General features: G+C 41.4%; 1 protein-coding gene across 4 annotated transcripts in view; it reads left to right on the forward strand.

Annotated features, from left to right (window-relative positions):
* The window catches only part of ITCH (itchy E3 ubiquitin protein ligase), a 55091-nt gene that overhangs the window by 15105 nt on the left and 25483 nt on the right, over positions 1-14503 (forward strand). For all 4 annotated transcript variants that reach the window (XM_027664033.1, XM_027664034.1, XM_027664035.1 and 1 more), the window contains 4 exons: positions 7502-7592; positions 9837-9975; positions 11945-12069; positions 13126-13263. In XM_027664033.1, coding sequence (XP_027519834.1) covers positions 7523-7592; positions 9837-9975; positions 11945-12069; positions 13126-13263 — 472 coding nt within the window. In that variant the 5' untranslated portion in view covers positions 7502-7522. The remainder of the gene's footprint in view (positions 1-7501; positions 7593-9836; positions 9976-11944; positions 12070-13125; positions 13264-14503) is intronic.

Raw genomic sequence — 14503 nt, forward strand, 5'->3', positions numbered from 1 at the left:
AAGGATTGCTCTGTTTCAAAGATTACAGCAGTGAACTAGTTTTAGCTTAGTGGTTTGCATATATGAATTGTTGTCCTCTTTGAAATGGATTGTACCATGAGAAGGAAATGGCTGAAACAAAAATAGACCATCTCTTTGTTTTCACAAATGGTTTTAATTATCCTGTGCAGCTCTCTGCAGTGGCTGCTCTTGCCAGGCTTTTTGGAATCAAGGCATATGATGTTCGTGTACACTGTTGTCTTTTTTCCCCTCTTAAAAGTTAGTAGAAGTTAACATCCTCTTAGTTAGAGAGGAGATTCGTTGGAAAGGCACCTAAGTTGGTGGCAATGCCTGTTTGGTCCCTTTTGTCCTGCCTGTTTTAGCTGAAGAACAGCCTCTGGTTGGGAGTTACTGATGTACTACTGAAAGAGGGAAAAACTGTTAAATTACGTGGGTTTTTTCTTTGAATTTTGCGTGTTGCAGTTCTGTTTCTTTACATGTCTTTTCCCCAATCCTTTTATTCAGTGTCAAATGCTACCTGTGTGTACCAAAAAGTCAGATGAACTCTTTCTGCTGAGGTGCAGGTTTTACAAGGAGGCTTCTCGCTACAGAGAAATGCTAATGACTGAATTCTCTATAATTTTGATATAAGTCTTCAGATTAAGAGGCCTGAAGACAGTTTAATTTGGATTGCAGGCAGTGTTGGAAGCATTTTGCTCTCCTCTGAAGCTGATGGACCAGTTTTTCTAACCAAGGAACGCTGGTGATCCCAGGTATTGAGGGAAGAGTTACAGTGTGAATATCACTGAGTGTCTGGCCACAACATTTCCAGCCTTACTCTGCCTTTCCTTGGGCAATGTCTTTGTTTTGACAGGCAGGTTAAATGTTTTTCAGCATTGCCAGCTTAGAAACTTAGGATTCTAAGTGTTCAGTTTGGATTCTAATGTTCAGTTCTCTTTTTGAAGTGGTAGATATTTAGGAAAAACAAGGAATCAGCACTCAGGATTACTGTTGCATAAATAATTGTTTCTAAAAAAGGTGTCTGAGGCTGTTAGTGTTTAGTTCCTTAGTCTTTGCTGCTGTAATTTAAAATCTGTTGGTGACACAGTCCTTTTTTGATGCTTTTGTAGGGTATCCATGTGCTGTCACACGTTACCATTCATGTAGCATTGAGGTCAGAGGGAACTGGTAAAACAAAACCCAGTGTGAGACTTTGCAGGAAGGGACTGTGGTACTGACTCTTCAGATCTCACATTGACTGTACTCACTCACTCACTCTCATTCTCCCACACATTTCGTTTACTCCCCTCTCACACCCCAGTGCTCTCAGACACCAGGACATTTCCATGTGTTTAGCTGGGACAGCCAGTGCCACTTGTGTGCTCCATGGAGGATGGAACTAATGGGATCTGGCACTGTTTATCTTGCTCTGGCTTCCTGTTGGTGACAACAAACTCCTTCATAGACGGATATTTTATATCCTTTGGGAGTCAAGAGCTGTTTTGTGCTAGTCCTTTGCTCTAGGATCTGGCTTAGTTCAGCCCCCAGAAATCTTCAGTGAAGGCTGATGCTGGTTGTATTTTCCTTATTTGGAATATCCGTGTCTCTAAAGCTACAGTATGTTTCTGTTGGGCTGACAGGAAAAGCAATGACATATGTGATGTGACCCTGTTGGCAATTTGCTCTTTGAAGCACAGGCTGTTTTGCTGGCCAGGCATCTGCTGGAGTCTTATCAGAGCGAAGGCATCCTGGCCCTGACACAAACACTCCTCAGTTTTATTCCTGCAAGGAGTGTCTTTTGTTATCAATCGAAGCCATTTTAGCCTTTGTTTTGCTGATTTTAGACCTGCACTTCCATTTCTTTGTTCATCTCAATGGAACATCTCCACTACATTCTCTACAAGGTGTGTTTGCTCACAGCAGAAAAAGATTCAATAAATTCAGTTCTAGAGAACAGATTCAGATAATCTCACTTGTAGAATTAGACCTGTTGATTTAGAGGGGCTGTGACTTCTGACTCTGATACATCACTGTGCTTTGAAAGGGTGCAGAAATGATCCTCTGTAAAGAGATGTAAAAAAATAAGTGTTGAGCCAGAAGTACAGTGGATTGTATACACTGTATACATGGATCAGATATGGAAAAAAAAATCAAAGGACACAATTTGAAGACACATAATGGATGAAGTTTCTACTGCAGTGTCAAGGATTTCTCATTAGCAAGTCCAGTGTAGAAACGGGACAAGAGTTGGGCACCTCCTTTCCTTTGTTTTGTGGTTTATATATCTTGCTTTTCCCTCCTTGCAGCCTCTGAAGGTCATGTCACTTGGTTTGCTTCCCAAACTGATTCAGTTGTATTCCCCACAAATACATTTTTAGCCAGTGTGTTGAACTGGCTCCAGTGTTATCTCCGGGCTGGGATCTCCCTGGCTGTTCCCAGTGCAGCTGGATAACCTGAGTGTGGGGCTGCAGGGAGCTGTGCTTGTGCTGCCTCTGCCAGGGGAGACCACACAGCTCAGAACTCCAGGGTCTGTGTCCAGCACAGATTTCACATTTGTTCAAAAATGGGCATTTTCAGTGTCAGCAGTTGTGATACAGCACAGGCTGCTGGGATTTTCCAGCCTCCCCAGTAAAGGGGGTAGTGCTGCTCTCACAGCAGCACCAAAGGAGCCAGGCTGCCCTTTGTGTTAAACCCTCTGTTCCATCCCTCATATAAATATCCCTTGATGCAAACCTCAGGATTGCTTCCCTTTCCAACCTGTACTCAACACTCATAATCTGGGTCTATTCTTTTCTCCCTGGTTGATTACTCAGCACTCTCTGCCTTTCTGTCTGTCTTTTGATTTGTTTGGGCAAACCTGACCATGGCCTAAAAACTTATTTTAAGGAGAAAAAAAAGTGTAAACCACTAAAACCAGCTTTGTCAAACCATGTTTTACTTTAAAGATGAAAGTTGAACAGTTAAAGTAACTGCAAATTTGCTAAGCAAGTAAGTTGCCAAACTTGCTGTCTCTGCCTGGGCTCTGTGTATTCACAGCTAACATTAAAGAGAAAAACCCTTTTCCACAATATGCATGTCTTCAGTTAAAAAGAGGCTTCAGTGTTTTGGGGGAAGGAGACAAAGCATTTTTCTAATTTCTCACGCATAAAGTGCACGTATTTATCACGTACCTGTTGGTGTTATATGCAGGTTTGTAAACAAAACTTTGTATATTTTATGCTCTTTCCAGAAGTCTCTACTCCTATTACGTAGAGAGGTTTTCAAAACCATTGATAAAATTACCAGGTGTGTGAAAGAAATTTTTTCATTATGCAATTTTTTTGTCTCTATTATTGAAGCAGCAAATGCACTTTGAATTAGAACACCTGTAAAGAGCAGTTGAGCCTGTTCTTAAAAGTAATTACTAAACATAAGGCTCACAGCAGCCAACAATGTGCAATTATTTCAGTATTTTTTGAATTATACAGAGCATGTGCCAACATATTTTCAAAGCTGAGGGTGCAATACACAGTCACAGGGTTTCATTCTCACCTACATGTCTTCGATTCTTTTAAATAAATATGAAACAAAATTCCTGTGACACTAAGTCAGTTCTTTACCAGATGAATTCCATCACTGAATATTCTTTACCAGATGAATTCCATCACTGAATAAAGTCAGATAAATTGGTGTGACACTGAAGATCTCTCAAGCCTTTGGTAGCATTTTTTCTTCTGTTTATACTCCCTGATTTTTTGGGGTAAGAAGCTCCTTCCAAGCTCCTGGGATTGAAATGCCCCAGCAGCTGGAGCAGGTTGGCCCAGCAGCATCTCCACTGCCGAGGGGAGGCTGGGAAGGCTCCAGGGGGGATCAGACAGTGCCCAAAGGATGCCTGGTCTGCCTTTCCTACTGTGAGGCAGATTTATTTAAAGCAACGTTTGTTCCAACCTGCCTGAGTAGCAGCAATGGCAGAGGCAATTACGAAGCTGAGCATAATTTATCTAATAATTTACATGTTAGAGTAGGATGTTATAAGGCTAAACCTCCTGGGGAGTAGGTATGGAGCCACATTGAGTGGTTTATTTTTAACAACAAGATATTCCTTCTGAACTGTGTCTCCTTATATGCTAGAGAATTTGTCTGGTTCATTTCTGAGAAAATTTATACTTGTGTGATTGTGCTCTGAATATCCATTGCACTGCCCTGCTCTGTCACAGCTGTAAAACCTTTCAGCTTTAATGTTCCTGAATTTCAGATTCTGGTGGGTTTCTTGGAAGTGGGTAGCAGCATCTGGGAGAAAAATGACAGTAGGAGTTTACTATAATTTAAAACAAAACCAGAACAACAAAAAAACCCCAAAGTGAACCCAAACCACACCAAATCCCTAAATATCCATGAAGATGTGTGTAATTTTCTACTGCAGAAAAAAAACTTAAATGTGCATTCTCAGTTGTTTGAAATTATAGTTTCAACCTGTGAAAGTACTTGTTGCATTACACTGAATTTATAAAGACATTTGCTTTTCACAGAATCCTAAATATTGTTTGTATTGTAATAAAACTAAATGGAAATACTTTAATAATGATTGAGGAGTATATGTTTTCTTATTTTGTGCTTAAGTTTACAAGTAGCCCTAGGCTGGTTTTGGGTTGAAATCATCTGCAGCGTTACCATTAAAAATAAACTGTTAATACAGTAGTTTCTTGCACACAAATCTGTTTGGTGTATTTGTTATATAAACAAAGAGAAGTAAAATGCTAAACTTTAATTAAATACAGAAATCAGCTGGATGTGTGTGACTGGTGAGGTTATTGCCTTTTGCACTCTTTGTGCTTCTTTCGAAGCCTAGTTCATTAATCACCGTGGATTCTTATTTGGTTTAATCAATTGTAGCTTTGTTTCCTAAGAAATTGAGGTCTATGTAATTCCTGCCAGTCCTGCTCTCTTCTTCTCTTTTCCTGTGTGTCCCACTGCAGACTTCCTTAATTATGGATCCATTCCAGCTAGAAGTTGGTGGAGGTGTCAACGTTGATTAGATTTCTGTGAGTTGTGAAAACCCTGGGTAGAGTATGTCCAGGCATGGGAGGGAAGGGACTGGAATTAGTGCCCAGCTGAGAGAAAAACTGCAGTGGGTGTTCAGTGATTATTCCTGGCTGGAAGCCTGGCATGGAACCAGCTATTCCACTTGTGGAGCCTTTTCAGCTGGCCCTTGAGGGGAGTAGAAGAGGCATTGGAGTCAAGGTGTTGGAAAACATGGAAAGAGAAACAGGGCTGTTGAAGTGCAGGGCACTTTGTAAATTGCTGCTTCTTCCTCTGGAACTCTCCTTTTTCCTGGCTGATTAATGGATCTTGCTTTAACTGGGTTTTTAGCAAGTGTGCCAAAAAACTAAGGCTCTTCAGTTTTATTGTTCAAAAATAATTAGAAGCTTTCTGGCAGCTGAGAGAACTTAAACAATGTGTGATGTAGTTTCATGGGTTTGGAAATATTGGGAGGCAGTAGATTCCTGGGATTTTCCTTAAGGCAGTCGTTGGTGAAGGCTGTGTCTCCTGACACACACTTGTACATCCACATGTGTTAACTTAGGAGGTGGCTGCAGGACACTCATTTTAGAAGGGATTAAGCTGCTGGATTTTTTTGCACATTCTCAATCAAAATGCTCAAGTGTTCCTAGAATCATTTTAATAAGTGTATTTGCAGGTTAGAAATGAAAGTTACCCTTCCCATGTGCTTCTGAATGACTGTTGTGAGGTGTAAATGCTCATTGTATTGTTCAGTGATCACAGGTGTGTTCTGGGCAGTGTTATTGCTCCAGGTGGGAAATAGCAGCTCTTCTGAACATCTGAACTCCTCCAGACCATTTCAGTGTTGGTCTAGATGTGATCTGATTGTTCTCCTGAAATGTAAAGGATGCCCAGGGTGTTTGGTAGAACTAGTCACAGGATCAGAGTTAAGAATTGTCCTCTAAATGTTTTAAATTTAAGCTACTTTTTAAATACTTCTATTAAGAGCTTTTTCACTCTAGCTCAATTTAGATTTGTGTGATTCACATCTGAAACTCAGTAATTGAACTATTAACACCAGATGCTACTTAAGCAGTGGTTAGCACTGGTTTTGGTGGTGTCACGTTCTGCAGTGGGGAACACTGGCATCAGCAAGTTGTAGGATGCAAGAGCTTCCCATTTCCCCACTTCCAAATACCCATGGAATTACCAATTTCACAGCAACTGTCACAGTATACAGACCTTTGCTTCAAATTGCAGCCTCTAAAAAGAAAGTTGCCATATTCAGATCTGGTCTCCTGGTACAAATTGTTGTTTGCTTGGCCCAGAGAGGCTGGGTGTGCCCGAGGTGAGACAAGCTGCCTGTGGTGTTATCAGCTGCTCAGGTCACACACACGGCCTTCTGGCTCCAGGCAGAGGGAGCAGCAGCTGAAGCCAACCCGTTCCTGTCCCTGCTGGGGTCATGCTGTGTGCAGAGAATGCCCTGAGAGCCAGCACTGAGGGGCAGGGATGCCTTGAGTGGGTTATGAGCACTGTGGAAATGCCCCAAAGGAGGGAACACAGCAGGACAGAGATGGAGCTGTGTCCAGCAGGCAAGTTGGAGTCTTCAATGCTCCATTTGTTATCCACTGGTTTATGTGCTGTAGAGTCTTATATCTACTTCAGTTGGGAGGGGATGTTAAGCTGAAAATGTGTCGTAAAAATGAATTGGAGACAGGAATATCTGGATATTCCAAAGGGATGCCTGGTCTTAATATAACAGCACACCACTTCATTTCTGTTGGTTGATATGGAGGCTCTGTAATGTATATTGTCCACTTTCTCCCCCTGCCCCCAAAAGCAAATACTGAGTTCAAAGGGTAGGAGGGACATGTGCTGCCTGGGTGGGAGGATCAGGCCAGCCCAGGTGGGAGGGTTGGGCTGTGGTAGCTGTAGGAACTGAAGGTTGTCTTGCCCTCTTTCTAAAGTGATGTATTTCCTTCTCTAGTTGACTGCTTTGTAGAGTTACAGCCCATCTGTAGACTTGATCTGACCAGGGGAAAACAAAAAACATACAAAAGCAGGTAGCTCTAAATTTGAAATTCACTTTTTAATTTAATAATTTGTTTTCAGTCTTTTTGCTGTACTTGTGGATTGTGGGTTGGTTTGTTTGTTTTGTTGTGTTTTTTTTTTTTTTAAAAACCAAGTAATACTTGTCATGGGAAGATAAACTTACCCAGGAGTTACGACATCAAAACAGGCAGGTGTTCAAGACATGAGAGGAACAGCAAACTTAGCAATTAGAACATCACTGACTCAGTTAATTGGCAAATTGAAGTGACAAAATCAAAAGACCTCTTTTGCCTTGGACCTGAGCAGTTACAGGTTGTGTAATAGAGACTGAGCCCTTTGCAAAGCATATTCTGTACTTTGGGGGAGTGGAAAGGAGCTGGACAGACAAGTGTGGAGGTTTTGTTTGCAGAATAATGTATCTACAGGTGAAAAACCAGATTAACCTTTGATTTTCTGAGGTTTGAAATGTTCGTGTTCTCTCTCCATCCAGGTTCAAGATCCAGCCCATATTATGGCTGGCAGTGGGTCCAGATCAGGACCAGCCAGTGGGTTGTCCATGAAATCACAGCTCCAGATCACTGGTAAGCCTTTTGAAATTGCACATCTTTTCTGGTTAGAAATGTGGAAGTGTTTTTCCCACAATTAACCAGAGGTTATGATGATGTATTTTGGGAAGTTTTGAGTTGTACAAAGCCCAAGAGAAGTCACACAATGCAATTGATGGTGTTATGCCATCATTACTTGGTAGAAATAGAGCTCTTTTATTTAGGATTTTATCTTAAATGCATTTTGAAATGATACATTTTTGTGTAAAAGAGAAAAAGGAAGGAATAATTCTTTTTTAATGCTGTTTAGTAAATGGTTCAGAGCACTCCTCTTGGAAATGGAATAATGCATTATGATACTGCTTACACTTACTGAAACCTGGCAGAATATCAAATCTAACTCTTTCTCCTGACAGTCTTCTCACATCTCTAGCTAAGTGAACCTGCACTGCTGTTCATTAAATTTGACTTATTGCTTCTCCCTTGTTACATGTTTTTATGGCCACCATTGCCAAGGAGCTTTAATAAAGGTGTTGGTGAGAGTATCACTGTAATTGAGCCCCTGTAGATTGTTTGGGAATGGATTTACATGACATGCTTTGCTTTTTGTAGTGCCTCACCAACAGAGCAGCTGTTGAAATGGAATTACCAAGGTTCCTCACCTTTGCTCTCTGGCAGATTTAGCTGGAGCATTAAAGCTGAATGGGAGATCTGGGGGGTGGGCAGGTCTGTGTTGAGAAGCATCAACAGTAAACTTGGCACCCTCAGCGTGGAAGACCTGTGGAAATCAGAGAAATCCTGTCCCTGTAGGTTGATGTTGGACAGAAATTGCAGAAGGTTTGGAAGGAGGTCCATCCTCCACATGGGGATGGAGAGCAGAGCCAAGGATTGAAGTGGTGGTTGATGCCTCAGACTTTCTCCAGTACAGGCCTGGGACTCCAGTAAAGACAGGGAAGTTGAGTAAATGCCTTGGTGTTTAGAATTGAGGCTACTGAGATATTTGAGCAGTCCTGAATTTCTGTAGTTCAGCCACAGTCTGCAGCCAACTACTGCCTGTGCAGGCAGGTGTTCCCTGCCCTCTGCCCTGCCCTCAGCTCCCCCTCCTGCTGCCCCCCTTGGTTTTGAGTGAACTTTCAGAGTGTCTGGGGAAGAACAAACCTTCAAAGTAGGGACAGATCTGCTGATTTCTGCTGCCTCAAGGAAGGTCTTGAGCTAATTAGTGGTGTTGAGGCAGAGGTGCTGGAAACGGGAGGGGAAGGGATGGGGAGCTGTTTGTGAAAATGAAGGAGTTAATGTCTGTGAGGTGTCTGTAATACACAAAGAGTTTCCCTTGGGAGCAGCTCGGAGCAGTTTACACTAAGCTACTTCTGTAAATCTCTAAAGGAGCACAGACTATAAAGGGAATCTGGGCAGATTAGCCAGATGGGCCTGAATTAGTCATCCTTGTTAAGGAGGTAGTGAGTGACAAACACAGAGGAGAGCCAGTTGTTCTTTGTTAGAACAGTGAATTCACTGGCTGATGGAAATGATAGTATCTTAAATGCTCTTTTGTGAGTTTAGTGTGGCCCAGGAATCCAAGAACACTCCTGGGAGTCAGATGTCAGGTGTAGACCCATGTCTTAAACAGAGGCAACATAACCACTGTGTTTGAAAAGACAGGAGCATTGCACTCAATGTTTAATGCTTAGAAAAACATTTGAACCCCCAATCCCACCAAACAAAAAACCAAAACCACCCAGCAACCCCCAAAATTAAAACTCTGGGGCTGCAAGGCCTGTCCAGGTTTGTTGTTTCTGTAACAAGAGGTAGTTACTGAAATTTGCCTTCAGCTTTTCTGTAAGTTTGGTTTGATGCAGAAAACTTCACACAAAACTCTTTTTCTTAATGATTTTCTTTTCACCAGAAGTGGTGGCAGTTTTCCACCTTCATAAGAGGCAGATCATGTTTTGAGCTTTTTAGCAAGCAAGTGTAATAAACTCTAGGAATTCTCTTGGCTGGTAATAGACAGGAGAAGGTTGTAGAGGATATTTTCTACTTGCAACACCTGAGCACTTTTGTGGATCTTGTACTGATTATTATTAATTAGCATCTGATGTTACATATTTTAGACATTTGTGTCAGCTTTAGCATTGTCTAAAATGATCTGAAATGCAAGAAGGTTTTTATCCATCTAATGTGGTTTTTTCCTTGAATGTTACTGTCAGGTATCAATGACCTGACACTTGAATGCTGAAACACAGCATTGAAAAATAAATTATTGTTTTTTCTTTTTCTTAACAGTGATTTCAGCAAAACTAAAAGAAAAGAATAAATGGTTTGGACCTAGCCCTTATGTGGAAGTCTCAGTAGATGGACAGTCAAAGAAGACAGAAAAGTGCAACAATACAAACAGTCCAAAGTGGAAACAGCATCTTACAGTGTAGGTTTGGTTTAATTTTCCAATTTGTTTGAGCTAAATTAATGCACCTGACAGTCGACTTGAAGGTTGTATTTTTATTTTAAGCAAGGTGCGGAATGTTACATCCCATGGAGATATTTTGGAGCAAATATAATAGAGTCTGGAATGGATATTTACAAACTATTACATTGTGCTCAGTGTTTATGAGGGAATAAATTCTGTATTAATGTATGTGGCCTATCAAAGGAACTCTAATTCTGTCAGAAGTAAGGGCAGTAAGGTAATTTAATATTTCAGCTGACTTTCCCGTGCACATTTTTGTTGTCATACTTAAGGTTACAGTTTTTCAGAAATGCTGTGGCTAAGAAGTGTAGCTGTTCTTTGTGTACCATCTTGTGTGTACCAGGCCATAGCACAGGTAGTTGGCTCTGTCTTGTGCACCTGTAAACTCCAGCACAAATACAAAATTCCCAGTTAATTTGTGCTTCCAGAGTACAAAACCAACATTAGATTCAAGATGAACACGACTGTTGAGGTTTGCTTGGCTCAGTATTTGTGTTGTAGATGATGGGAAGTGTGAAGCATGGGAAGAAAAGATACACGAGTTCTACAAAATTTAATTTGGTCTTTAGAATGTCACATGGAACTCTGGGATAAAGGTCAGTCTTGTGCTTGCACATTGGAGAGGGACTTTTCACAAGGGCAGGTAGTGACAGGGCAAGGGGGAATGGCCTTGAGCTGAAAGAGGGAAGGTTTAGATGGGATATTGGGAAGGAATCCTTCCCTGGGAGGGTGGGGAGGCCCTGGCACAGGTTGCCCAGAGAAACTGTGGCTGCCCCTGGATCCCTGGGAGTGTCCAAGGCCAGGTTGGACGGGACTTGGAGCAACCTGGGCTAGTGGAAGGTGTCCCTGCTCATGGCAGGGGGTGGCACTGGATGAGCTTTAAGGTCCCTTCCAACCCAACCCATTCTATGATTCTGTGACTTGTTTATGCTTAAATTCTAGATTATTCTTCTTGAAGCACTTGGACATTGCTGCCTGATTATTGAAAACCTTTTTTCTACCTATTTATTGTAATTCAGATTACTCTGAAGTTTTAGTCACTGCTATTGCTTTGAAAACAAATGTATTAAGAAAAGCTTGTGCTTTTACATGCATATCAGTGTAGCTGAGCAGAACTTTCTTGTAACTTTTAAAGCTTTTTTTCTTTCCTTTCTAATGGAAATGTTTGTGGCTTTGCTGTGCAAGTCCATACAGTAATACATGAGTCTGTTTTGCTCTCATTGAGCAGGAGCTGAGCAGAGACACCCCAGGCATATCAAGTTCATTGAAGATTACACTAGTGCTGCTTGGAGCTTAGTGAAGGAAGTTGTGTTTAGGAAATACTTTGACACAGCTGCTTACATTCAGATTCAGGATAAAGAGGAAAAGTGTAATGGCTTCTTCAACTGGGGATGGACCGTGGGTTCCTCTTCTGGGAGGCAGTTTGTTGGGTGGATCTTCTGAAGGGATGGTCTGACTGGGAAAGTCTGGGCTTATCAACCAGATACAGATGAAATTACCCAATGAGAAAATAAACCTGTATCTGGAATACCCGTTTCTCACAATTAAAATAATTGAAAAGTACATCAATGTTAGAATGTTCCTTATAGAAAAAGAGTATCAGTATTAAAAATTGCTTTGAAGTTGCTGTTATGGAATTTACTATGTATTACTAGAGAGTTGCTGGAAGGTTTTCTGTAGATATTTCCCCTAAAATAGTAGTAATATAAAATGTACTCAGTCTATGAACAGCCTTGCAACAGTCTTGATTTACGTGACATATACACATGACTGCACATGAGAATGTGATAAATAGAAATGGTTTGATGTCACCCCCATTTTTGCTTTGTTTTCCAAATAACTTTAAATGGCAGCCGAAGTAAATGGCTCAGTTCACCCACTTCCCCTCCAACAAATGCCCTTACAGTGCTCAACTTTTTCTTTTCAGAATTGTCACTCCTGTAAGTAAATTAAACTTTCGAGTCTGGAGCCATCAAACATTAAAATCTGATGTCCTTCTGGGAAGTGCTGCTCTGGATATTCATGAGACACTGAAATCCAACAGTATGAAACGTAAGTACTGGATTAACAATACCCTGTCATGCTGCAGAATTTGTGAGGAATTGTCTGTTAATGAACAGGAATGCTGTGTGCAGCCCTGTAGATGGCCCTTAAGGACCCCTTTGGGTGCTATAATTGATTTCATGAGCTTCCTCCTACTTTTTCAGTCATTTTTTTTGGTTATATGCAGTCTGGCGTGGTGTCACTGAAAACAGGATGTTTTTCACTTTGCTGGTGTGTGCAAGAGTGAGCGAAAGGCTAATTAAAGACAAGTCTTTCCTTTTCTACAGCTTGAAAATGAGACCTCTGATATGTTCCTGGTACTAGACAGGAAATGTGTAAAGGTATTTTTGTTCTAAATAATGCCATGGGGATATACTGTATAATTTCATACATCTTAGAACTTTGGGCAGTATGTGCATCCTGGGAAGCTTGAAGGAGAAATACAGGATTCTGCACACCCTGGCTGCTCTCCTGGCATCTCTTGTCCTGCTAGACCTGGGTGAAAATCTCCTTGGGTGTCTGACACCAGGCACCTGCTGGAGTTCACTGGGGTTTGTTTTAAACCCTTTCAGCAGGAATGTTTATTTACAGTTCTGTTTCACTGAAAACCAGTTATTTACCCTGAATATACCATTGATCTGAAGATAAGATGGAAAATCTTCACATTCTAAATGTGAATGTCATTAGGTAAAGATGAAGCATTTAAGTCAGAAAATAGAATTGATATCTGTTCTGTATCAAGAATAAAGTGAATTACACTTCCTAACTCTGTGTTGAGGACGGGTGCATTAATTGCTGCAGAAATGCGAGGCTCAATCTCTGCTTTAATGACAGTCCTTTCTTTAGGCAGCAACAAGCTTATGGTCCAGTTTTCCCCTTTTTATGGAAATAATAACTTTCTACTGACACATGAAGATGATCAGTTTTACCACACAAAAAAGAACGGAGAGGCAGACCTGTAGCTGTGGGGGTTGTTCTGGGTTATTTTGCCCCTTGAGCACTGTGGTCTGTGGATAAAAAGCCCTTTTTCATGCTGTAGTGCCCTTGTTCTCTGCTGTGTTCCAGTTGAGCAGGTGGTGGTGACGTTGCATCTCGTTGGTGACAGAGAACCAGCAGAGGTGGTGGGGGATCTGTCTGTCTGTCTCGATGGGATGCAGGTGGATCCCGAGCTCCTCACCAACGGGGAAGCCTCAACTTCCAGAAGTAAGTACCTTTCAATTCAAACATGGCCCTACACATCTGCTGTCCAAAGCTTTTTGTTGGGAAGCTTTAACCCAGTGTTGTAATAATAATGGCAGCAGCAGCAGCTGCTGTAACTTCCTGTTTGTAGAGACCAGAAATCTCACACGGTTTTATTTGAGGTGGAGTTCACAGGGAAGAGCTTCAGCCTTACTGTAACAAAAACAAGATCAGCATCTTTATCTTGTGGACTTTGCAACTTTTATCTAGCAATCCCGAACTTTAATGAGAGTCCCTAACTTCCCTGGATTTTAATAACATCATAAACAGAAAAATATTAAGTAAGTCGGTTTGATCTCACCATCGTAGTAATAAGTATTCTGCTCACTAGGAGACATGGGATTATATTAATTTTTTCTTAAAATAGCCCATTTAAATAAAGGTATTCATAGATTTAGTTCCCTGTGGAGAGCTGCAAAGAGGGATCCACTTCCTGTTTAGTTGGTGTCTTCACTTTTTTTAACTGAAAAACTTGAATACATGTGAAATGTCTAATTACACGAAAATAAAAAAGTAAAGAATTTTAGTTCCACTGGTGCAGGACAGGGAGTGGAGCATTTCTGAGATAATTGTACATCATGAGGTAGAACTAGACAAGAGGCTATTTCTCCAGAAGGCAGCATGGGAGACTGACTGCTGTAGCAACCAACTGGACACTTAACTGGCAAGCTTTAGGCTTCTGGGTTGTAGGGTTGGTTTTTTTTCAAGTACTAGAGAAAGTTACTGTGAGATTTCATCTAAGTATCATAGGAAACTTGAATTGACACACTAGCTTTGTAATCATTATTTCTTAAAGCTTTTAGTCCATTTTCTTTGCATGTTGTTAAAAGGATCAAGCACATGATCTGATGGTGTGGGATTTTTCTGTAAATCAAAGCTGAGTGCTGGGGTTGTGTGGGGCTGGTAGAGCAGGGCTGAGGTGCAGTGACAGAAATACCCAGTGGAAGTAACAAATTGGCCTCTTATGCAAGACTTGATTTTCATCTGTACTTTCTTCCATTTCACAAAGTTTACCTACTGAGAAAAAGGTGGGAAAAGTCCTGCAGGTAGTGGAATCGAGTCCTCTGTGCAGGTTTGGGCTCAACAGACCAAGGCAGAAGCTCAGCAGAAGGTTCCCAGATGATCAGGGGACTGGAGCCCACGAGGAGAAGGTTCCATGTTGGAGCAGTCTAACACCTTGTACAGGCTGAAGGGACGTCAGGCA

Source organism: Corapipo altera, unplaced genomic scaffold, assembly GCF_003945725.1.
Source record: "Corapipo altera isolate COAL_440 unplaced genomic scaffold, ASM394572v1 110, whole genome shotgun sequence".
Taxonomy (NCBI): domain Eukaryota; kingdom Metazoa; phylum Chordata; class Aves; order Passeriformes; family Pipridae; genus Corapipo; species Corapipo altera.